We start from the raw sequence: 26,413 nt of genomic DNA, 5'->3' as shown, positions 1-26,413 counted from the left end.
TCTTGCTCTCCTTTCTTTTTTTTTCATTGTTCTATCTATTTCTTAAGAAATGTAAAAGTGTGAGATGGTTCATATGGAAAAATAGAGTTATTTTTTTAAATGTAATTAATTTTTGAGAAATCTTAACCAGTGAGAATATTTAGAATCTGGTGGGAGAAACAAATTAAAATAAGGACTGTAACAGGATCTATGATAGGGCAACCAGAATAATTGGATAGAAAAGAAATATTATATTGATGTGATTATTATTTTTAGGAATATTGGGGGAAAATTAAGAATTGTATTAACTCAATGTTAGCAAAAGAGGATAGTTGGGGAAAAGAGGAAATCAACTAAAACCATTATGTGGATTATGGATTATAGAAATCAATTGTTAATGATTGTTTTACAAATGTAACCCAGACAACACACTGTTCACCAATTATTGTGATTTATGTTTTTTAAAAAATCAATAAAATATATTACAAAAAAACCTATATTATTCAGTAGAATTTGAGACTTCATTAAAAATTGATTCCAGTTTAAAATTTAGGACAGCATGTTTAAAACACAAAACAAAATGAACGTAGATACAATAGTTCTGTTAACCCATCTTTGGGAAGGAGAAAACAGCATACTAAAATAAGAACACATCCATGATCAGGAACAAAGACTAGGCATGAGCTTTCTTTCAGACTTGCCACCACCTAAATCATGTGTTCCTCACAGTAAGGGGGACTTAGCAGGTGGCAGGGCCTTTAGCTACCCTTGATTGACCTAAGAAGTTATGTGACATCAGCTCTGGTTAGCACTTGGATGAGGGATGAGCTGCAAATTCTAAGGCTCTTGGTGTATCTGGCAAAGCATTGCCCAAAAAACAGTAAAAAACAGCAATGGCAAATTGCTTCTGTAGTGGTGCCAAGAGAGCTGCCTACATGCAATCGCCATATGCAAGCTCAACTTCAGGGCACCTTAACATAGCAAGAGATTAAAATATTTCAAGCTATGGGTTTGGTTACTAATGGCGAGTTTAATTCTTTCTCTGCTCTTTCTCCTTTATCAGAACACATCTATCCCCATTTTTTTTCTAGGAAGAAAGGTAAAGCTTGATTTAGATGGCTCTCCTTTCCATGCTTACCTAGCTAAAATAAAAACATAGATACAAACAATTTAGAGAGACTATATGACTTCACATGCTTTCACTTTTAAAAGCAAGAAGAATAAAGTAACACAAGAAGCATCCAGAAGGTGACCACACATAACAAGACAAAAACCACAGGGCCTGGGAGAATACAGTAGTCAATTTTTCAATGATTTCTGAACATCACCAGGGTGGGACCCATATGGCTCTCTGGGGAATATTATTCCAGAGGGCAGATGCTGTGCTAGATGTTTCTTGGAGAACTGTTACTGTTAACTTGGCCTACTTCACTCATGAAGTTTTTACAAGAAATCCAGATGTTTTCCATTTGCAGTTCTGTTTTTCTCACCACTGCCACTGACGTAAGGGCAAGACTAGCTTGCTACTTAGTGGCAAGCCGTCAACATCTATAAATTAAGCTGTGCCTCTCACACAGCTCCATTGTATTCCTTAATCTGAGCATTATCAAAAGTGAACACACTCTTTTCTTCCTTCCTTATATTTGAGAGTTCTTCCTGAGCTGTTTCAAAACCTGTCTGACCCAACGAAGAATTTCCTTCCATGGAAGAGCATTTCCATTTTGTTTTAACCACAATCTTCTAGCAGCGACAGAAAAAAGCAATTGTATCTTTTAGTAAGGTTGGGAGATAATTGGGTTTGTAGATATATTACTTTATCTTAGTTTCTCATTATGATTAATAGTGAAAGCCCAAGTTTGAAGATAGCTTTCCATGTCTAGACTAAACCATACCGAATCCTTGGCTCTGTTTCAAAAATATGCACCAAAATTATGAATGGACATTTATAGACTTACCTAGTTGTTTTCATTTGAACTTCTGCTGGAAACCAGGGGACACAACTTGGTGTCCTGGACCTCTCTGCAGTCCTAAGAGCCCTTCCCTCGGTTGCCATCAAACAGCAATTTTTGCATATAAAGACCACGACTGCACGCAAAACTGAGAACAATCATTACTTGTCTCAAATTCAAATACTATTTGACTATTAGTTAAAGCTAATATTCTGAAAACTTTCTGAAGTCTGCCTTAGCACAAGTACAGCCTACAGCCCAGAAAATTGTTGTGCCTTTCTGTAAGTCATTGGATATTCTCTTTGGCATCGGCCCCTTGTCTCTATGAAGTCTTCCCAACCACCAAGAGGAAACATTCATCTCCTGTCATTGTCTTGTTATGGTAGAAAGATGTCTTTAGGATAGTATTTTGAGGACAAAGAAGGTGACATGTTTTTTCTAGGCTGGAACCTGGAAAGTTATGTAGAGATGCGACTTTCTATTTTATTCATCATAATCAGAAACCATAAAACACAATTATGCTTTACTTTGAAGGAGAAGTGTCCTATTTAGTAAAGATTCTAAACATTTTGCCTTTTTTTATATTTTCAAGTTACACCATATGCACCTATACTTAAGATACAGTATTCAAACAACTGAGCCCAATGGACATTGTGTTGGGTCAACAATTTGTCTTGTATACCTTGTGCTTCTCCTTTGCCACTAGTTTTAAGCTTTGATCCATTTTTTATCATAACAAGCAGTAAGTAACCTAAGCCATATTTTAAAAGTTTAAGTCAGTTTGTGGTCCCATATTAAACAATCATCTCTTAAATACGTATACCATAATCTTTAAATGTTTATTAAGGTGATAGACTGAAGTCCCATTTCTTTTTTAAAAAAAGCTTTTTACATATTTATGTCACTTTTGCCATGTTCATAATCATATTGCAAGTAGTATGTAAAAATTTCATTTCCACAAGGCACAATTGACAGTATGACCTAAGCATGAATCCAACTTTAAATACAATGATTTAATGCCCTAAACGTTCATCCTGTTATCTACAGCTTTCAAATTCTTTTGACAAAAATGTACAATCTTCTCCCAACCCATATCTGATATTCACATTAGAGATTCAGTATATATAAATGTATTTCTTTGAAGACAATTATACAGCTATTTACATATTATACTACATGTAATTCGATCTTATATTAGAGTACACAATAGCTTAAAGAAACCCTGTATTACCTTGCTTAGAAAAACCCTTATTTTCAAAGCTAATAATGTACTTGACAGTTTTCTACACTGAATTAAAGCTTTCCATACTGTTTGTTAATTTTCTATTTTTTTTTTTAAGCCATGCCTTTTCAGCTTGCTTACAGGAAGCAGTAATGTTCCTAAAACACCAAGCATGTAACTTTGATTCATCAAAGCCCCCCCCCCGCCCCAAGCCATGAAATTCTATAGATGGATGTGTGCTCGGTTCCCAAGTTCACTGCCCTGATGGGAAAGAGTGCAATAAAACTTTAGGTTGACTTGAAATGCTGTTACAGTTTTGTTGTAGCCTTTCCCTGTCAGTCTGAGGTTATCCAGGATACCACCATGGATCGTATCATCTTCATGAGTGGCCTTATTTTATCACTGGAAGAAAGCTCAAGACTGCTCTAACGGTACATATATGGTTCTATTATTAAACATCTATGATTGGTTATTGTCAGGCAAACATTTCCATCTGGAATTAGAACTCACTCTGTTTTCCAGTACCTTAGCTTTGGGGCCCAAAAAGCCTATCTGAATACTGGGAAAATGTTTTCCGAAAAGGCCTGCCACAGAAGGAGGCTCATGCAGTCACAATCTTATTGCGATGCTTTTAGGGGGGCATCACCAAGCACCCAACAGACAGAAAGCACATTTGCGAGGCTGCTCCAGCCTCCTAGCTTTTCTTCAGAATAGATGGTAGATGTTAATACATCAGCAGGCAACCATTTCCTTCCATTAAAACTATGTACTTAAAATCAGCTGGGGCGGGGATACTGACAAGCAGTGGATGGGGTATCTGTAAATAAACTGGTGCAGTTGGATAGTGAGGGACCCTAAATACAGAGCAGCTTAGCAGGGCCCTGTGGGAAAAAATGTTTTGGCTATTCACATGACAAGCTAAGAGGACTATTTCGGATACCTTTGATCTAATTCAAGTAAGTGCAGCAAGATGGTTAATTTTATACTTGAATGGATGGCAATTTCCCCACCTCCTTTTATATCATAGAGTGGACTGAGGAAAAAAAGTTGTGGTAAGTGGATGCTAAGAATGTTCTCCAACCCCTGTTTATTATACAGCCAGATTTAACTTGCTTGCAACCCTCAAATCAGTATTCTTTGTCCACATGGTTGGGCAGTGCCATGACGTTCTTGAGGAACAAAAGTGGACCTTGGGTAGTTTTGATGCAAATCTTTGCAGACAGTTGGGAGTGAAGTCAACTGTTCTAGGCTGAGTGTCCTGCATGCCCACACAGGACATGGAACAACGATTCTAGGTAAGTCATTTCAGTTGAAATTCCAGATTTCTCAAATGTCTGAATTTTGTCATTTTAAATCAAGTAAATATTATTCAAGTCATAACTTTGAGAGTAAATTCTGATTTTCTTTAAGTATGAGTTTATACTATTCAAGAGTTGTTAAGCTGGAACTCTTCCCACCTCTTAAGAAAGGGCAGTGAATCTGAAGTACATGTTTTAAGAAAGCATCTTCTCCACTATGCATTCCCACTTGTAAGAAATAAACCTGAATAATGGAATAGAGTTGGTCTTCTACTCGATACCAAACATCCAGGTGTCTGTGCCTAACACATCTTTTTCTGCTGTGCCCCGGTGAGTAGGCACCACAAAGTCAGAACTATGCACTGGAAGGAGCCAGAAAAAAAAATTCTTTCTCTGCCTTCAAGGCAGGATCTTCTATTCTACTTAACCCTCATCACCCAGGCTTAATTTGTTAATCAGAGAAGTAAAGCAGCACTGCATAAAGGAAGGAAGGAATTATACGTGCTATGGGATCACTGAAAAGTAGCACTAGATTAAATATTTCCTTCTTCAGAAGATGACTGAAGGCAAGTTCAATGTGGCTAACAGGGTTGCTGCAGTGTAATCCAGGTCGGGATCGTCTCAGGAACAAAAGAACATATATAAATTCCACAAGCACTTAGAAGTCCCTAACTTGTCTATGGAAAAGCTCCTTCCGAGCCCGAGAGATTTGGGGACGTTTCTAGCTCAGAAATCAGCACCTGAGCCCTAATTAGATTAGTTTTTAGGATTTCAGTTCTTTAATTCAAGTAATTCTCAAAAACCTTGTAATTATTTTATCAGTAATTATTTGGGTTGTATTAAAGACCTTTTAAATTATTTAATGAAATAAGAGCTATAAAGAGTCTTAGGTAGTCTTAAAGGAAAAAGAAAGAAACAAACCAAAAAGATTGCATAAGCTTCTGTGGTTTAGAGTTCATCATGTAAATGAAGAGGGATACTTGGTTGTAAGTACATAGTCCGCCAAGCTTAAACTGCATCTGTGGGAGAGCATCAGCTGAGATGGACTCAAGTTCACAAATAAGCTCCGTGGTCTTTATAGTGTCACACAATTGAGAAAATGCAGGTCTCCTCTCCTGGGCAGTTGCTTCAAGGGAAGAGTTACTGCTTGCAGTTGGAGAAGCCAGCTGGACTAGTTTATATAGTATGTCCATTACTGATCAACTGTAGAACCGTGATCAAAGACAATCAATATTCTGCCCCAACAGCTCCTGCTGCTACCTTCCATAGAACAGGAGGAATAAAACTCCAATCCAATTTCTGTGGCCAGGTTTCTGCAACCTCCTGGTCAAACCTACATTCAGTCTCTTTCTACTTTAGGTATGTGTTGAACATCTGACCCTCAGTACCATAACCATCTGCTCCAGGAACTATAGATGTGACCCTTTCAAGTGGCATACTTGCTTTCAGTTAACTATGGCCAGAATGCACGTGAGGTCTTTCTAGAAAACAAAAGCCAGATTCTTATTTCTGGCAGCTTCCAGCCTACACAATCCCCACAGCAAAGAGACATTCTGCTGCCATTCCCTAGATCAGTGGTGGCGAACCTATGGCACGGATGCCAGAGGCGGCACTCAGAGCCCTCTCTGTGGGCACGCGTGCCGTAGCCCCAGTCCTAGGCCTTCAGCTGGTTTTTATAAAACCTTTTTGCTTTAGGCCTCCGCCGCTGTGTACAAAAAAAAAAAGGTTCAATCAGTCAATTTCAACTTCTCACGGAAAAAAAAGATCTTGCAAAGTTGGAATTGATTGATTGAACTTTTTAGTCCCACCCAGTCTGCCGTTACCACCACAGTCACGCCCAGCCAATGGGCCACGCCCACCCGGCACCCGACAATGCATAAGTGAATTTTGGGTTGCAGTTTGGGCACTCGGTCTCTAAAAGGTTCGCCATCACTGCCCCTAGACCTTAGGAGAAGTCCTGGCAAGGCCCATAGATATCTTACCTTTCCTCTGCACACAGAGGGAAGGCCATGAGCCATGTTAACTTACTGGGACAAAAACTCCTGGGAAAACAACAGATTCTTGGAAGGTTCAGGTGAAAGCTTTAAAGTGCAGGGTGATTATTATATTCAATAAAGTAGTAGAAAAAAACAAGGCTACTTCGCCAAAGAAACATTTAGAAATGTTTAGAAAGAGAATCTTTCTAAGATTCGTAGAAATGTAAGAATTTCTCAGGGGGTGTTTTTAATCTTTTTCTCAAGAACTGGGAATATTAGCCCATGTCAAGCATTTCTAGCAACATATGTAAGTCTCGTTGAATTCAATTAGATTTATCTCTGTGGTCAACTTACATAAAACCATAGCGTCAAGGAGCAAGGAAAGAATGAAATTTGTGAAGGGTTAAGTCAAATCACAGACATGTAGGTATAAACTATCTTTTGAAATAACGGCCTTTGAAAAGAAAGTAAAAGCTTGCAATCTACTTTCCAGGGCTATGCAATATACTCCCTGTATATTTAAATTGCTAACATTTGGAAATGAGAGAGGGACTTTCCTCCCCACTGATTATGGCTATTACTAACACTGTTTCACATTAGTTAAGAGATGGCAATTTCAGAAGGGTTACAAACCGCTTAAAGATATGATGACCACTCTCTGGAAGGTGAGATCCAAGTGATCAGTCTTCACAGGTGAACAGGTGCTCTTGCTTTCTAAGAGTGGAGTAGGGAAGTGATGGAAACTGCCCTCTGTCCCTGCCCGACCTTAACTTGAACAGCCAAGAACTTTGCACCAATTCAATCTGTGACAGACAGCAAGTGGAAATGTCTGCCCCATCTTAAGGCTGCCCTGCTGCCAATTTGCATGCAACTAATTCCCAGGGCACTCAACAAAACATCAAGCAAGCTGCATATATCTCCAGCAAGATGTTGCTTCTGTCAAGTGTGAATAAGCTTTCATTCATAAGATTTTACACTGCATATATTGCTCTGTACCAACTCCAAAGAAAACAGGTTGCCTTCGCTATTATCATTTGGAAATCAGCAGCACAGGAGAGACCCTTCCCTGTCTTGGGTGGCTGTCTGGCAAAGATCTGTGTAAAAAAGGATGAGGGTAGATTTAACACCAGCCCAAACTAAAACATGAAACGGGATTCTGCCAAGTCTTACAGTCACAACTGATCACTTTTAAGTAAACCTTCCCCTTCAAACTGATTCTGTGTTTTTAATCTGAATCTGTAGTTTCAATAGAGATATAACTACATTACTGGAATGTAGTGGATGAGCAATGACCGATTGCAGGAACATTTCTCAAACTGGCAGGTGCCTACTAAGAGTCAAATGTGTAATCCTACCTTCTCCCTCTTGTGGTTAAATTCCATGAAAGCTACAAGATTTACTTCTGAGTAAACATGTAGATGCCTGCACTGTTTACTTGCTGAAAAGGACAGTTGCCAAACAGAAATTTAGGAATTGTCTAATCTTTAGATTTGTGATTTGTAATCTGCTCAACTTATACATTCTGAGCTTTCTAAGAATAGACAAGGAGAGAGTGAAAAGAGCTGGTTTAATTTTGAATTAAGCAGTTTGAACAGAAAAGATTATGTATATCATCTTCCCTGTTGCTATATTTCACTTTCTCTTGCAGCCTCCATGGATTTTTTTTTTCATTATCAAAAAGCAAAAACTTGTCCAGAGATGGATTTGCCCAATTCCCTTCATATATAGTTTGACTCTAAACATGCCTTGCACAAGGGCACAGTGGACTTCTACCAACTCTGAGATCTCAGCCTTTGGCTAGATGCAAGATCTTCTCCCTCCCCCACCCGTGCATAATCCTCCTTTTCTTAGACCAGATGCAAACCTGGGAGGCCCACAATGAGCAAAACTCCAGAAAGGCTCCAGATGGGCCCTAGGATGAATGGTGCTTACCTGCCCCCCTAATGACAAATCAAGATGCTTTTTCACACATGGGACAGGGGAACCTGTTTGTGGTAGGAAGCAGAAGTGGGAAGCCCAGTCCGGCCTGTCAGCGCTATGTTGGCTTCACTGTACATGGTGGCGCTCACGGGCTTCCCTCCCCTGCAGCATCGACCTGTGAACTGCTTCCAAGACTCCAGCGTCTTGCCGGACCAAATCCAGACCCCAGAGGTGATGCCCACCACCAGGCACATGAAGTACTTGAGCATAAAAACAGCATAGTCAGGCTTCAGTCTGGACTTGTCCCCAGGGCAGGAGCAATTCTGAGCCATCTCCCATTTCTCCCTGTAGTGCTGCTCGTAGATGTAGCAAGCCACCACAATGGTAGCTGGGACAGTGTAAAGAACGGTGAAGATCCCGATACGAATCATCAGCTTCTCCAGCTTGTCCGTCTTTGTGCCCCCTTGTTTAATCACATTCCGAATTCGGAAGAGGGATACAAAACCAGCCAGCAGAAACATGGTCCCGGTGAAAAGGTATACCACCAGCGGAGCGAGGACAAAACCCCGCAGCTTGTCCACATTCTGATTGCCCACATAGCAGATCCCAGCTACTGGGTCCCCATCGACTGAGCTCAGGGCCAAAACAGTAATGGACTTTACGCTTGGAAGAAGCCAGGCTGCCATGTGAAAATACTGGGAGTAGCTAGCAATGGCTTCATTCCCCCACTTCATCCCAGCTGCCAGAAACCAGGTCAGGGACAAGATGACCCACCAGATGGAGCTTGCCATGCCAAAGAAATAGATCAGGAGGAAGACCACAGTGCAGAGGGCAGGCCCTGTGGTTTCATAGTGTATGTGGTTGTAATCTTTGTTGCAGGCCACATTAGCATGGCCCACAATCAGCCGGATGATGTAGCCAATGGATACAAAGAGATAGCAGGCTGATAAAAAGATGATGGGGCGCTCAGGATACCTGAACCTTTCCATGTCGATCAGAAAGGTGGCCACGGTGGTAAAAGTGGAAATGAAACAAAGGACGGACCACAAGCCAATCCAGAAGGTGGCAAAAGTTTTTTCATCTTGGGTAAAATAGGGCTGGAAGCAAGGAATGGCACAATTGCGCACATGGCCAGTCTCGATCTTGTTGTAGAGCGGGTGAGTTTCTTGGGAGATGAAGACTAGCGGCTCTTTGCAGGCGCACACTCTCTTGCAGTCACCACTGGCTAGGGGGGTGAGGTTTTTGTGGATTCCTTTGGAAGAGCGGGTGGGTTTGGTAAACAATGGGGGCAAGGTTGTGGCCTCCGTCTGGTTGTGATCCATGCACAGCATCTCTGTGTCTCCTGGAACAGGCAGCTTATCACAGTTCATCCTTTCTGGCCAGGCAAAGCCGTACTGCCTCATCAAAGGAGAGCACCCAGCTTTGGCCCTCTCACAGACTGACCGGCAGGGGGGCAGAGGCTTGGCGTAGTCCAGCAGGCAGATGGGAGTGTACATGCTGCACAGGAAAAATTTCAGGTCCAGAGAGCACTGAATCTCCACCAGGGGCCAGAACTGGTGTACTTCTAGGCCAGCTTCATCTTGGGTATCGTGGTTGAACTGGTTCGGCATGTAGGTCAGGTTGTAGCCGATGCCCTTGCACATGGGCACGGTGATCTCCTGGCAGACGATGGCCTTGGATGCAGCCGGAGCAGGAACGGGAGCCTTCAGTAAGAACAGCAGAAGGCTCAGCAAGGTGTCTCTCGGGCCGGGGCGAAACCCGGCCATGGCAAGGCGCAGGGACCGCGCCAAGCAGAGAGCGCGGATCAGGCCACCCTCCTGCTCGCCTCCTCCCGGGCGGCTCCTGCCTTCGCTTTAACCCCTCCGGCTGATTCCAAGGCTGGAGGCGCTGGGCTCACAGGTGGCGCGGTCCCGGAGAACGTCCGCGGCCCCCCCAACCGGCCTTCTTTTCCCTCCCAAGGACCCCAAGTCTTCCCATGGCAAGAGCGGTTGCTGCCAATTCCGCGGAGGATTCGCTGCTCCAGCCAGACAGGTGCGTGCGGGGGATAAAACCCGATAAAACAAAAAAAAGGCGAACTCCATAACAAGCCAGCCTGGAGGGCCCTCGATCCTTCGCTCTCCGCTTGGAAGTTCAGCGCAGAGAGCAAGGCTGGATCCGCCACCGCAGCGGGAAAAGTTTCGGCTTAACTTCGCCCTCGGCAGAATTCAAAAGTCCTTCCTGAAAGATCCCGCGCGGAGGAGGAGACCAGGCTTGGATCTGGCCCGGCCGACGGCAAGAAGGGCAGCCGGCGCGCGTCCTCCTGCTCCAGCTCCTTTCGCGCTCCCGAGAGGAAAAGTGGTCAGCGGGGCCCTGCGCCGGACGGCGCGCCATGGAGCCGGGCGGCCGGCCACGCCGCACAAGCGGCGGCGCGGAGACGGAGCGGATCCCCCATGCTTCAGTCGCACCCTGAGTTGAACACCCGACCGGCTCCTGCCGCCTCCCGGGTCGGGATGTGTTCCGTGAAGGCGCGAGACTCTGAGATTCTCCGGGGGGGGTCTCACTGGCGGAGAAGGGGGCCCCCAAGCCGCGATCAGCGCCTCCCGTTCTCCTCAACGCCCGGAGCCCGCCAAGCGCCACCGCAGGCGACTGCAGCTCCCAGCCGGAGCCACCTGCGCTCTAATGCCTGGCCTGCGAGACCGCCTCCCGGATCCGCCCACCCGGGCTGGAGATCAGCCCGGGGCCGCCCCTTCGCCTTTCCCGAGGGAGGAAGTCGCAGCCTAGGGAGCCCCGGGGGAAGACGGTGCGCCAGAGGCTTCCTAGGCCGGCTGGGTGGAATGAACTTTAAACACGTTCTATGGTAAGCAAGTCCGCTCCGGCTCCTGATCGCCATAATGAAGCCTCCACGTGCAGAGACGTTCTCTCAGCTGCGGGAGAGTTGGGCTGAGCTTTCCTCCCACGGCTGGGGGCCGGATCCTGCCTTGTTCTACTACGTTCTCCGAATGCCGGTCGGCCAGTTAGGCTAATTAAACAAAACTGTGATTGCGATACTGTAGCTTATTTTTATCTTTCAAGAGTCGTGTGTGAATTCTAGGGGACATAAAAACTCGATTAAACCATATCATGGGACCTGCTAGCACAGCACCGTTCCTCCGAATGGCCAGCCCGATGTTCCCAATAAGTCCACAAGGCAGTTCATGCAGGCTGTTGTCCTGCTTCCTTCCCGAAAGTGGCATGCACCTTCCCCTCCATCCATTCAGGGGCCTGTCCTGTCCTGTGTGGCTTTACCTCATCCCCCTCATAGGGTCCCTTAAACCCCACACTACAGTCTCAGATGATCCCAATTAATGATGTGAATTAGGAACAAGTCCTTTTTAGGTTGCCCTGAACCTACTGGTCATCTGTCCCATTGAATTAAAAGGTACTGAAAAAGCAGCCGTACTTTTTATCTCTTCCCTTTTTTTAAAGTTTGCCTATAATTTCAGATGATCTGCTAAGTATGTGCATCTTTTATAGGCTCTGGTTGAATTAAAAAAATATGTTTATACATTTCATTTCCAGTGTACAATTAGCTTTGTCCATACACTGGAAACAGTGGAATAAATCTGATATATTAATTGAAACATTCAAAATGTGAACATCCAGACAGCAAACCAGACCAGTTGGTAATAGTGCTGTTGTAGGGATTATTTCCTCACTTCCACATTTCCATCCAGTGTCTTCTAAATGAGTTGATATCCAGTGAGAATTGTAGATCATCATATCTGGTGCGCTGCACACCAAGTTGGGAGGCTGCCATGGGAACAGGTGTGCATGCATGTACCTGTTATGTGTATATATGTGTATACACCCACATGCAAATTTTAGGGGTTTCTTTGTGTTTTTAATACCTTTGTTGACTCAACAAAACTGCTTGATTTTGTGTCTAAGGTGAGAATAGAACCTGGGTTCTTGGTTTCTAGCCTGATGTCTTAACCACCACACCAAACTGGCTGTCTTATCATTTCACTACTTTTCTCTATTTCTTGTTATAAATGCAATAAAAGTAGGCCATGGACAGTTGGGATCACGCTGCCAACTTTTCCCTACAAGTTGTTTAAAAATAGCACTGATAAAATGGTCATCCTGCTCACTCCTGATTAGGGTGCTGAGTTTAAGAAAATCAGGAGTGTGTATACCTGTGCAAAAAATCTGGGTTCATGATCATGGCTGAGCTGGAATGCTGCTCCTTCAGTTCAAGTTTCCCAAATGCTCCGTGGAACCCATACCTAGTTCTCAAAGACAACTGACCCAAAATAGGAACGGAGGTCTGCCTCCTCTTTGTTATGTTACCCTTTTGTCAACTTCATTGAGCTGCTGTTGCACCAACTCTCAGATTTTATTTTGCATGCACCTGAAGCTCATTCTGTTCTTTACACCCTTTGTGAATCTCGACTCATTCTTTTGGTTTCCTGAAACCATCTATGCCAGGGGTGTCGAAACTGCCGGCCCATGGGCTGGTTGCATCATACAGAGGCTGGCAATGCAAAAAAAGTCGCGATATGTCACGACATGTCACATGACAAGTTTCACACCCATGATCTATGCAAATCTAGTTTGCCATTATGTGTGGGGTTTTTTCATTGTCAGTTTTTTTTTTATTGAACTTTCTGCAGCTTGCTAGCGGAACTCTAGCACTTTCCTTGAGCAACCAAAGATTCATAAAGGTAAAGGAAATAGGCACAGGTGCACTGGAGGGGGGAAAGAGCACAAACCATAGTAGGATTTCTCCTTTATTAGTGAATTAAAAGCATGCAAGCTCTTGAGGCAAGATGGTAGACGAGAGTCACTCAGAGAGAGAGGGGTGGTTACAGACAGAATATTCTAACAGCCTTGTACTATCTTTCCTTAAGGCATATAATTAACAGAATTCAGAGCTCTAGTATAGATTGCTCAATCTTGAATTGTACACACATTGTGGATGACTTACTGAGTTTCTAATTCTTCTCACTCTCCATATAAAGTTATTTATTGACTCGGGCTTAAAAGTCCTTTGCCCTGCAGCAATGAAGGTTAGTTGTGGGATGGTAGAAAAGAGTAAACAGTCTGCAGCACTACTGGCACTGAAGCATCCAGTAACTTCAGTAAAAAGTGACAGGGATGTGGCTTAGCTACCACAGAACCTTTGGGGTGGAAATGCAAACCCCAAACCTCTCCTGAAACAGGTCATTCACCCTGAGGCAACCAAGATGCAACCTGTATGACATGGCTAGGACTTTGCTTTTTTAAACAGCGTAATACACATCTCGTGTAATTACAACATTTGTGAAATTATGTGTAACCAATTTTCCAGTTCTAAAAATGGCCTGTTAAGTAGCAAAGCACCCTTTCCTTACCTGATACCTTCTATTACTCAAATTCATAGTCAGGGGGACCAAATATGGGAGAGGGTCATGGTGATTATATTTCTTTGCTTAAGGGATTGTTTAAAATTTTACTCATTGTAAAAAAATTAACTGGGCTCGAATGTAACCTCTATGCTATTATGACAATACTTAGTCCAGACTACCTTCCTTCCTTCCTTAGCAATATTGAAATTTTAATTTAAGCAATTCATCTGTTAGATTAATTCCACAAAATGTGTTGATTGTTAACGCAGACTTCAAGCTGATACCTTCCAAGTATGTTGTGCTACAATGGTCACCATGCATGCTAGCTGGGGATGATGGGAATTACAGACCAATATATCTGGAGAGTATGAGCATAGAGGCCAGTTCAACATTTTCTGAGAAGATTCTCCTCTCCATTTAGCCAATGACTTGATGGTATAAAAAAAACAAACCCTGATGATGACCTTTTTCAAGTCTACTCCTCTCATCCATGGTATTTCTGAATTACAAATGGCTAAATTTTGCAAAGTACCTTTACTGATAATAATGGAATCATCTCATTTTCCCACCCTAAAGAAAACTCTACCACACAACACGCCCAGATAAAAAAGAACATGACAAAGGCTGGGCAGATTTCTGGCTTCTGTACCAAACACTATGACTCTAAAAGAGGAGGAAATGCCCATCCTAATTTGTCCCTGGTTGGTAAGTAAGAAACTTAAGTTTACTGTAGTTTGCTTTTCATAACCATCTTTGGAAGTTGGTCTAAAAGCCATGAGGGACACATCAAGTCAATGGAACAGAAAGGCAAAGAGGCTATAACCTTTCAGCGTGGATCTTAGTCCTTCATGGTCTGTGCCAATGGAAGCCCTCTCCCAAAATCTGAGATACGGTAGCATTGCTGTAGATCTCTTTACTATAAAGAGATCCCCTAGCCTAGTGGCTTGCTTTAGCGAATGTAGCCCTTTTGAGCCTGTTTTTAGTAAGGACACTAATCTGGGTTATGTTTAATTAGCTCAAGATATTTTGGCTCATTGTACAAAAATCAGTTCATAAAATGGGCTACTTTCCTTTCCTTGACTGCCTCCCCATCCACCGGCTCAAGCAAGGCTTCTCTGCTCTGGGCCTTGTTTTCTGCCTCCCACTTGGCAGCCCAGAGACCTGGGGAAAGATGGATGCAGGGATTCCAGTTTTACAGATGGAAGAAGTTAGGAAAAGCCCACAGCTACCCTGACCTGAAACTCTCCAGGTTCAAGGACTCAGGCATTTAGAAAAAAATAGTATTACACTGAAAAACCCAGCTCAATATGGTATTTGTAAACCATATGATTGTCAAAAGCAAGCAAGCAGGTTCATGAGGTTTAAAGTTAAATGATTCCTATGACTGATGGTTAATGTAAATAGGCTCCAGGTACTTAATCTTTTTCCTTTTTACTGCAATAAAAAGGTTGATGGCAAAGTCTGGAGGGGTTGCACCCAATATTGTCAAGGAATTGTAGGTTGTTCGTTCCTCCGACCTAAGATAAAGTGGCCAGAGACAGAAGAGGGAAGGTCAGATATTTTGGTATATCCTGCAAGCTCTTTTGTTCTTAAAGACAAAGGACTTATTTTTTAAGTGTCCACATTCTTCTGAAAAGTCAAAGCAAGGATTGCCTACTTTTGCTACATGTGTTGCCTCAAACACTGAACCTGTGAAAAAACTAGTGCCCAGCGGGGGAAGGGCCCCATCCTGGCAAGTGCCTTTACCATTCCTAAGCTATTGAATAAGATTTGTTCCTATGCTCATATTAAGGCAACATCTTTATTAGGTGAATTTAAAGTCACAAAATAATGTGCAAGCTTCTGGGTACTCAAAATCTCTTCATCAGGCAGACTGTTAAAATAAACTTTTTTATGTTGGTGGAGAAGGTTTATAGAAGTCTGCATTTTAAAAGTTGTTTTAAATAGCAGTGTGAGGGGATGAACACTTGATCTCAGGTGACAAGAAACTATGTTCTTCCAGTCTTAAGTTCAGGATTTTTGAAGTTTCAGATACCTTAAAAGCTCCCTTGGCCATAAGAAAAAAAAGGGGGAAAACCCATATCAAAGGAGTATTTTTATTAAGCCCATATGTCAGGATAGAGGGCATTTGACCATTTACTTGTTTGTTTATAAACAGCAGTGTTCAGGCTGCTGTGTTTCTTTAAGCAAGATAACAAAGGGAGATGGGAACAAGAACTCTCACTTCATGCAGTTATGGTTTGAACCTCACTTGTTTCCTCCTTAGCCATCTTGTTTTGTCTGTGGATATGCCTTAAAAACTCAACACTTTGCACATTATCTTGGGAGACTGTGATACATAAACCATCAACTACAAAATGCTACCTTTGGGTGAGGGAGAATATAAGAATGAACACTGTACAACCCCCCCCCACACACACACACAAAGCATTCTCTACTTTTCACAATACACTAATACAGCAAGCACCGATATAAATAAATATATCCAGTGTAGTCTTCCTGGGTATCAGGTTTGAGAGTCCAAGTAATGATTTTCAGAAAGCACTGATGTGTAATTGGAAATAATTTACTCACACTGCAATCCTATATCTATTCAGAAATAATAAGCCTATTTGAGAAACATGTATTTACACAACATAAGACAAGTAAATGTGACATGAAAGAAAAGGGGAAAGTTCAGAGAGGAACAGCCAGGAAATGATAAGATTTAAGACAAGGTAAAAACCTATATGGCAAATGTTGAGGTTCTCTAGAGACTAGGTAGGGAGTTTAAGCCCTTCATTTCTTGAAATCTTATGGACTCAACAGGCTTTCAAATACTCTCCCATATGGGCTAGAAACGTGTGGCTTACAACCAAGAGATTCTTGGACAATAAAGCTGCCACATGCTATGCTGTTTCTGAACTAACTACTGTAAATATTTATAGTTCCTTGAGTGGAGAAAATGGTAGCAAAATGCTGGTCTTGATGTTATCATCAAGTTTATTTTATTGTACTTAAATTGAGCAATAGGGAATTAATATTCAAAAACCTCTTGTGGTCTGCACTCAATGCTACACATAATACTGTACATCATATTGCACAACAGGGGTGCAACACAGGTTGATTTATATACCCCAACTTGAGTGCCTTTGGGATATGATTTTTCCAGAAGTCTAATGAAAATATCAAGACTGCAGTAGGCATTTTATTGATTGCATTTTATTTAGTGGACACCTTTGTTTCCCAACATCTCCTATTTTTAATTCATTAATTATAAAAAAAAATTAAGTAATCCCCTCCAGTCGAACTCAACTTCTGGCTGCAATCTGAAAGTGGTAAGCCATTGCTTTCTCCCAATTTTTTATTTTTATTTCTCAGGCTAACCCACAGACCTATGTTTTCCTGGTGGCCTCCCAGCCCAGCATTAACCATGTCTGTCCCAATTTAGCTTTCAGGATAAGCCAAGGTTGGCCAGTTGCTACCATCTGCTATATTTGTCTAAACAAAATGTCTCTTTCTTTACAAGGCACTTCTATATACAGCAGAGAGAATGAGTTTGCTGACCACTTCAGGCCATGGAGTTCAAAGTATCAGAAATGTTTGGAGCTTGACCTTTCTGCACTAAGGGACAAGCAGCCCCTCCTAAACAAAACTGATGATGACCTTGCATGCATGTCACAATTTTAGCAACTTCATAATTTACTAGATACATCATTGGTGCAGGCTTTTTTATCTGAAAATTATAGGTTTAAGGTTTGAAAGAAAAACAATATGAAAGTACGAAACTATATCCATACCATTTTTCAGAAAGCTACATTAATCTGATTTGATTCCAGGAAATCTTTTTTTTTCCAATTAGGAATTAGACTCTTCTTGAATTAGGAATTAGACACTACACATTCAGTGAAATGTGTAATAAAAGAATCACTGGTTATTCAGATTTTTTAATTACTGAATTTTAGTCATCATCAGATTAAAATGATGCATTATGGAAAATAGAAAGTATTCTTTATGCTTTTTGGCAAACCTGTGTATCAAGGTGGTATTGTGATCCCACCCACTATCACAGTCTTGAACTTTTCTCCTGCACTTTTGGATTATCAGATTTCAATTACTTTAAAATGTTGACAGTATGTGTACATGCATGTATGTTTGATTAAGCACAGTTTCTCTAACAATGTAAACTGACATCTCATTTGAAAAACAGCAATGATAAATTATGCTGGGTCAAGGGAAGCCACCCAGTATTGTTGAGGAAATATCTCAGTTATAGACTCTGAATTTGTGAACTACATAAGGACACATGAATAACTTCTCCCATTCCTCACCACATTTATTCAACAGAACTTAAATAGGTCCTTCAAACCAATTAGAGCTCATTGAGCTGGAAGCTGTTGTGTATTTTAGAACATTTTTAATGCAACAAGCATTATTTGCTTAAAACAAGTTGATATTCATTCAAGAGGTTCTCTATAGTAGGGTTGGGCAGACTTTGAAAATGCTTCAGAAAAAGTGCTTTGGGCTTCACACAAGCATAGCCTCTTTACAATTCATTAAAGCAGCCTGGTTTCCCCCCCCCCCCCCCCCCCCGATTTTGGCAGAAGCCAAGAAACAAAAATGAGATGCGACTGCTTTAAGGAGTCAATTCTTTAAAAATAATGCAACTCTTACAGCAGATGCATGGTACACCCCCCCCCTTCGCGGACACACAAATAATGTTTACTGTTGGGCAGGAATAGATGTGGCTTTAAAAAGCCATGGGAATACTCATCTCTAAGATCTGTGGTGGTGCAGTGGTTAGAATGCAGTATTTCAGGATAACTCTGGCCACTGCCAGCAGTTTGATCCTGACTGGCTCAAGGTTGACTCAGCCTTCCATCATACCAAGGTTGGTAAAATGAGGACCCAAATTGTTGGGGGCAATATGTTGTCTCTGTAAACTGCTTAGAGAGGGCTGTAAAGCACTGTGAAGAGGTATATAAGGTATATAAGTGCCTATTACTAAGTGATACTTTGCTACATAATCATATATAAAGCTAATATTACAAAACTCTTGAAGTGTACATGTCTCCAAAACATGTACCTCATGGCTGCTGATTTAGGATTTCTGTAGTTGTATATATATTCATTACATTTGGTGCTTTCTTTACATTATTATTTGTTTCAGGCTTGTCTTTTGCATACTTATGAGGTATTAAATGTAGTTTTTAAAATTTGCCTTACACCATAGAAAATTTGCCTTACGCCATGGAACGGAACTGGTGACTGTGGAAACAGTCATACAGTTTTCTGAATTACAGGATAAAAGTGATTGATCATTGCTTTCCTCAGGGAGGCTTCCCCCCCCCCAATTACTGTACCCCCATCTGGTTTACAAAAGTCCAATGAATTTAGTGGAGAGAGAATGCCCACTCTGAAATCAGTGGGCTTTAATGGCCTTTGGTAGCCTTATCTGTAGAGCAGATACAATTTATTAATCAAAGTAGCCATTTCTCTATACACCGAAAACCGAAAACGGCGGCATTGCCTCAAGATTCCTGGAACAAGGAAAGCTTCGATTTGCAAAACAAACCAACCAACCAACCGGGGGCTCAGATCGCAATCTGTTTGAAAATTCTTCTTGTGCAACTGACCACACATTTCGAGAAAATGCATTCCCCTTTACCTGTATGCCTGCCCGTGTTTAAAAGAGAGTAGCCAGGCGCGCCGCGGGACGGAGAACAGGGAGCGTCTGCCCACCCGTCTCCCTCCCCCCCGCCTTTTCTATCCGCGAAGGGAGGGGAGGAAAAGTTGGAACAAGCTGCTAAAGGGGCACAATATCCTTTGCACAGTTAGCCCACTAATTACTATTAAGCTCTAGTTCCCCTTTGTATTCCAATGGGGAGCCTTCAATGAGACGCTGCCTCTCGGGTCTTTCATGAGGTTGGCCTAAACCCTTGAATAGCAGACGCTCCCCCGCCCTTCTTTCCCCTTCTTAGCTGCCCCCCATTCCCCACCCCCGAGCTTGGCTCCCGATTTCTTCAGATGCTTCCCCCCCCCTCCCCGCTTTCTTTACTTTTCTGGTAGCATTTTTGTTTTGTCCGTGTTGTGTAAAGCCCTAAATGAATCTTGACTGCCCCCACGGCCGACTGGAGAAGCACAATAGCGCTCTGCTCCCCAGCTCCTGCTCCATTGTGCGCCCTAACAATGCACTAATTGGCGGTGACAATCGTGCTGCTGGGGAGGAAAGGGTGGGGTGGGGGCCTTTGTTCCTTTCTAATCAGCGAAATTAAATTTTTTAAAAAGGAGAGAAAGGCTTGGGGTTTGGAGGGGCGGGTTGGAGAGCAAGAAAGGAAGTGGCAGTTTGCAAGCCCCGAAGTCATTTTGTTTGGGTCAGGTGATTTCCAGAAAATGCACTCCCAAGTCCTAAAGTGAGTATAGAGGGGCGGCAATGTGGGACTGAGGAAACTCCCCGGGCTTCCCTCGGAGACCTCCGTCGGTGAGAAAAGCAGGCTTTCAACCCTCCCGAGCAAGAGAAGGCGACACAAGGCCAGACAAAGCCATCACCGCGGCGCGCGCTGGAGCCGCCGGCAGAATCCCGCCCTTAGTACCAGGAGCGGATCACTGTTTTGTGACTCAAAAGGGGAGGAAAACGCTGTGTAGGTGTGCAGGGTGACCGTTTGGGCTGCTTCTCACGTGATCCTTTGCCACGCGGTGCATTTGATCGCCCGCGGGAGCCTGGGGACGAAGCTCTACGCTATTTCAAGGTTTGCAGTTCATACCTGAGAAGGAGCGTTTTCATTCGGTCCCTGAATAGCTGTAGTCACCTGAAGCAGCGGACCCCCAACTTGTCCAAACCCAGTTCCCCAAAAGGCGCGAGTCGAAGCAACTCTTGCCAGTTACAGGAAAGGGTATTTAGGCGTGCGCTTAATTTGACATTAAAATGAATGGGGTGTAGACGGGAGGACCTTGGCCTGAATCACGGCCCAATATTTGATAATTGCTTTAAAATGTTCAAGGGCATGCCTAAATAAATTCATAATGTGAAAAAAATAGATCATACATTAATTGTGAGTACTATTTACTCACAATTAATGTCAAGAGCATGTTATTCGGGAAGCGTATTCTGGATAATTGTCATTTTCCTGCCTCTGGCGTTTTGAAAAAAAAGGAACAAAGAAAACAAATGAGAGGGTGTCAATATTGACTTTCTGCTTTGGACAAATATGATGATGATTTTGAAATCTCACCATGATACTGCCCTGGCAGATCTTAACCCTGCTATCTCCTGCACATTGTATGTGAAATTCTTCCAGTTATTTCACTAATCATAGTTAAAACATGCAATAATACAATCTTCATGGTGGATGTTCAATTTGTAATTATGAGTCTGAATGTTTTAAGGGTGTATAGGGCTGCATTAAAAGTACATTCAAGTTTCTTCCAGCTAAATTCTAAACACTAAGATCCTAAGAACTATTTGTTGGCTAATTCCTCTGCCTCATCTGCTCTCAACTCCCCCAGCAAGTCTAAGGACTTTCTGGAAAGAGAGAATAAGATTTGAACCAGTTTCAGTTTGTAGTGTAAATATGCCTGACATTTTACATAGTTAAAACTTGTTTGCACATGGTGGTGTTTGATCTGCTATCTTCTAATTTTTCAAGCACTAAGCATGGCATGTAATCATATTCTAGGGCAGTTTTTCCCAGTTGGGCCCCTTCTACTGTTGGATTACAGCTCAGATCCTCTGCAGCCAGCAAAATAACATGGTGTTTGCGGGTGATGGAAGTTGTAACTCAATAGATCTGGAAGGCACCAAGCTGGGAAAAGCTGTTTGTAGAATATATGGGTATTGATATGATACATTTTAACTGCTGTAAAGAAAGTCTCTGTGCTGGGTGTCAGTTCTGATCCAGCCACATTAAGCTACTGGATGAGCTAAAATGCACTTTCCCAAAAGGGAATTAAAGCGATGAGATTTAATTGCATTTCTGCCTTGCTTTTTTAAAAGCCAAAATGGAACAGAAGATAGAATAGCAAATAGAATTCAACAACCCCCTTTCAATCCTGTCCATCACAAGCTTCAGAGGTTCTGGTTACGAACGCTTTAACAAGCCAATGTGGCTTTTAACACTACCACCCTGTATATATTTATAAAAAAGGAAATCCGGCTATCTTCTTTCGGGCTTAATCCCAGATAAATGACCGTAGGGACAGCAAAACTAACATTGCAAAACTAGGAAAGAATGAAGACAAGATTGCTTGTAGTAAAATACTGATCCCTCCCCCCAAAAATCATAGTCAAAATCTTCTGAGATCCATATCTATCTATTTACATCTTAAGCAAAAGATGTAGTAACAGAAGAGCAGCAAGCCCATTACCATACTGAGGATAGATACGGGTAGTCCTCAACTTACAATCACAATTGGGACCAGAATTTTTGTTGCTAAGCAAGGCTGTTGTTAAGTGAGTCATGCACAATTTTACAACCTTTTTTATTACAGTTGTTAAGTGAATCACATGGTCATTAAGCAAAACTGGCTTCCCTCATTGACTTTGCTTGTTGGAAGCAAGCAAATGGTGATCACATGACCTTAATGCAACTGTTGTAAATGTGCCAAGCCCCTGAGTATTGACTATGTGACCGTGGGGATGCTGCAATGGTTGTAAGTGCGAAGACTGGTTGTGAATCACTTTTTACAGTTGTAACCTAATGCTTCTAAACAAATGGTTGTAAATCGAGGACTACCTGTCTCACAATATATATGTATTCTAGGCCTCACAGCCATTTAGTCTGCTGTAGCACAGTCATGCCCTGAGAATCCCAGCCTTTCCCCATGGTTGCACAAAATCAGTTTGCCTCACAACCTTTTGAGAAAGACAAGCTTAAGTTGTTGTGGGGTGTAATGATTTTAAAGAAGCAGTTTCCAAGCTACTACCATCACACCACAGCTTCAAGGTATGCCAAATATGCAGCACTTTATCACCAAGACCTTGGAGGTGAGGTGAGGTCAGGTGAACCATTGCGATTTGAGGGGTGTTTGATGAATATTGAGAAACAGAGGCCCTCCCTTCCCTCTGGTCTCTAACCATCTCCACTGCTCCTAGTTCTCACCCGTTGCCTAACTTCTCCCTTATTAGCCCTTTGTTTCTTAAGTTCCCTACATAGTTTTCCTCACTGTCCTCTGATTTTGATGTCATCCCTCCCCAGGGTTCTAGCAAGAAAGAAGAGAGGAAACATTAGCACTGTTCTTCTTTGACAGTACTCTGAAATGGAATTGGGGTATCTTATCTTTGGATGCAGCAGGCAGCCCTGCTTTTCTATGGTACAATATCCAGAGAATAATGGTGTGTGTATATGTCCTAGATTGGACTTTTGTGGTTTATTTTCCAATTCTCTTATCACTTTCGCTCACTCCCTCCAGCTCCACCCTAGGTACGCCATGGTGGCATGGTCTGTCTTTCCTTTCCTTTGGGAAACCCCTTTCCTCTTGGGCAACTTCTGCTCCGGTGTTCCTCCCATTTATTCTTTTATTTCATGTTTACTTTAACATGGAGGATGTCCCAATGAGTGTGTGAAGAGGGGCAGTCAAAACAATCCAATGAAATTCAGGCAGAGACCAGAACTGAGATTGCACCACAAATGAGGCTGCTGAGGTTCTGCCCCATAGTCTCTGGACTTTATGCGTATTTGGATGGGGACAACCACCTCCAACTCAATCCTACCGAGACCAATTGGCTGTGAGTGTTTGAACTGCCTAGATCTGGAGATATTCCAGATGGGGTAGCGCTTTCCTATTCAAGGGTGGTGCATAATTTTGGGGTCATTCTGAACTCACAACTCCTGCTTGATGATCAGCTAACAGCTGTGGCCAGGAAGTCTTTTGCCCAATTTCATCTGGTGCACTAGTTGTGCCCTTTCCTAGATCAGGGGGCCCTTTGGTTTAGACCATCACTCATGACCTAATCACCTCATGGCTTGACTATTGTAATGTGGTCTACATGAGGCTGCCCTTGAAGGCCACCTTGGAAGCTCAACTGGTTCAGACAGTGGTGCAGACAGTGATGGGGATGCCTCAGACAGTGCAGACAGTGATGGGGATGCCTCAGTTTGCCCATATAACACTTCTGCTTCACAAGCTGCACTAGTTGATAGTTCTCTTCCAGTGCAATTCAAGGTTCTGGTCACTACCTATAAAACCCTATATGGCATATGGCCTGGTTATCTGAGGGACCATCAGTGTCCCATAGTATCTGCCCAGCCAATCTGATCTGGCATGGTTGGAACCATCCAGGTTCCTTCAAACAATATCATCTATTCTATTGGGACCACAGAAATATGCCTTCTCTGTAGAAGGAATGAGGTCCCCCCAAGGTTCAAACAGCTTCACCCTACAGGTGTCTTGAAGGGCCTAACTCTTCATCCAGATCTTCAGCAAGATGATTGAAATCACCTTTTATTCTTTTTATTTGTCCCATCTGGATTTGTTATGTCTACCATCCTTTCATTGTTTGTTTTAAACATTTTATAAACTGCCCAGAACCATTTGGAGTTGGGCTGTATATCAATTCCATAAATAAATAAATAAATAAATAAATTCTGCTGCAGTTCCTGAATTAGTGCATGTTCTCCTTGCTGGCTGGTGATGTATTGAAAGGAGATAGCATCAAACCAGAACCCACCCCACCCCCAGTAATCTTTCCTGTAATAAATGATGGAGACAAGCTGCTGATTACCAAGTGAGTTAGATAGAGCCTGCTAGAGAAATATTACATGTACCTGTACAAAAGATCTTGAAGAGTCCTGATAATCTCTGCTACACATTTTTAATAGTTAGGTTTATGCAAATGTTTCTGCATTCTGTTAATTAAAGCACACTGAAGATTTTTTTTTAAGAATCACATTTTCGGTGTGCAAGTCAAACAATCAATGCAGCAAGACTCAGCAATTAAAGGAAGTATTTGAGAGGCAGCCTTAGGAATAATGTCTGTAAATTGCTTTTTAATTACAGATGCGCCAGAATATGACTTCTGAGAATTATGGTATTCCTACAACATAACACAGATACTAGGATAAGTTCACTACCTGTTTTAAAAAGAGCTCAGTTTTCCTAGGAAGCTAAGTGGGTCAGCCCTGATTGGTATTTGCACAGAGAGCCATCCATAAAATTCCAGAGCTAGATTGAGAGGTCAAAACAACATCTGAAAAAGGCAACGACAAATCATTCCTCTGACATTGCCAAGAAAACTGCATTGGTGCAGCCAGGAGTCAAGTTGGCCTCTCTCTTTTCCTCCCTCCCTCCCCTCAACCCCCAGCCTCAAACAGAACAAGTTGCTTTGCTGGCTTGAAATAGGGGCCACCAATCTTGTTCCAACCCTTGCAAAGCATGAATGCAAGGATTTTCTTTTGTTGTCTCTTTGTAGTACTGGGGAAGCCAAGGCAATGTAGTTTCCCAGATATTTAGCTGCCATAATTCATGGTCTCCGATATGCTAGTCTTGTTAAAAGCCATCTCTATTGACTATCAGCATAGTTTGCAGTAATCCCCTGAATTCCATTACATATTATATAAAGTAGCACTAACTGCAGCCAATAATACTTGCTGCAAGCATAATCCCTATTATTCAATAATAGAAGGAGAGAGTATGCAAAAGGTTGCAACAGAAAAGGTGTGTCTGGATAAAACAGCTAAGCACATGGCTATCATGCATGGCTCATTATGTTTCAGTCAAACATTAACATGCTTCCTATGATCAAGCCTCATTTCCTCATGTGGTTTTGAAGTATGGAAAGTAAAAGACAGTAGTGACTTTACTATCCTCTTACTCTTTCAAAAAAAGAATCAAAGTGTTTTAGAATAGAAATATTCAATAACTAACATTTAGCTTTACAAAAAAATAAGCAAACATTGTCTTGCCTTCTTCAGCACTAATGCTAAAGTAGTTTATCTGCTTTCTAAAATTTGCACAATTTAATCTTGGTTTTGACCAAAATTTGTCCAAAATTTGATTTTGAGTGTTTGTTGCGGGTCTTTCCATTTTTCAAGCTAGCTAGTAAATATTCCCAAACACAAAAAGTGAAAATCACTGCATTTCTTCAGGATAAAATCAACTTTTCCTCAATGGCTCACTACTTTATGAGACATCTTGGGCTAAAGCTTTTAATATTGTGCATTATTTACTACCTCATCCTGTTTGGGAGCAAGAATAGCAGTCCTCCCCAAAGAAAAGCCTGATCCAGCTAGGCAGTTTGTTAAAACGAGACTTCATTTTAACTTTCAAGACTTCATTTTCCTTTCAATAAGGAAAATAAGGAAAGGACCCACAAAGTTTTTTTCCCCCAAGCCCTGGATAAATATATCTTCTCCGGATGTAACAGTTAATCCACTCATGGTAAAAACAGTCTTGCATGGTTTGTGTGAGCTTGCACACAGAAAGTTAACACTAATTTGCTTCAGTTCTACCCCGCCACTTCCATCCCCCTCTAAACTAGAAAGTCTGACTAAGAGGCAAAAAGCAACAACAGAGACCGCTTTGGATCCAAGAGGAGTGAGGGACCTGCTTTCTCCACTAGTTTCCAGATAAGGACACCCCACCTTTGTGGACAAAGGAGATGGCCTGATTGCTAGGATACTTTCCCCTTTCCTCCACTGTGGTTTACATACAGGAAGGAATGAAAACCTTTTTCTTCTTGTTATGTAGTAGCCCTTGCATTGCTGTTCACTACAACTTGGTATATCAGGCTAGCTCTGAAGAAGCAGGT

General features: G+C 42.2%; 1 protein-coding gene across 1 annotated transcript; it reads right to left on the bottom strand.

The window, feature by feature from the left end:
• Positions 1-8,388: 8,388 nt before the first annotated feature.
• FZD5 (frizzled class receptor 5) lies at positions 8,389-10,110 on the bottom strand. The gene has a single exon (XM_015814465.1). The coding sequence runs from the start codon at positions 10,108-10,110 to the stop codon at positions 8,389-8,391; it is 1,722 nt and encodes a 573-aa protein (XP_015669951.1).
• Positions 10,111-26,413: the final 16,303 nt, after the last annotated feature.

Source organism: Protobothrops mucrosquamatus, unplaced genomic scaffold (genome assembly GCF_001527695.2).
Source record: "Protobothrops mucrosquamatus isolate PMUCROS unplaced genomic scaffold, P.Mucros_1.0 scaffold253, whole genome shotgun sequence".
Classification (NCBI taxonomy): domain Eukaryota; kingdom Metazoa; phylum Chordata; class Lepidosauria; order Squamata; family Viperidae; genus Protobothrops; species Protobothrops mucrosquamatus.
The sequence above is the reverse complement of the archived record's forward strand: the minus strand, read 5'-3'. Positions and strand labels throughout refer to the sequence as shown.

Bases quoted from the DNA above. Each gene is read 5' to 3' on its own strand.
- FZD5 (XM_015814465.1), bottom strand. From the start codon at position 10,110: ATGGCCGGGTTTCGCCCCGGCCCGAGAGACACCTTGCTGAGCCTTCTG.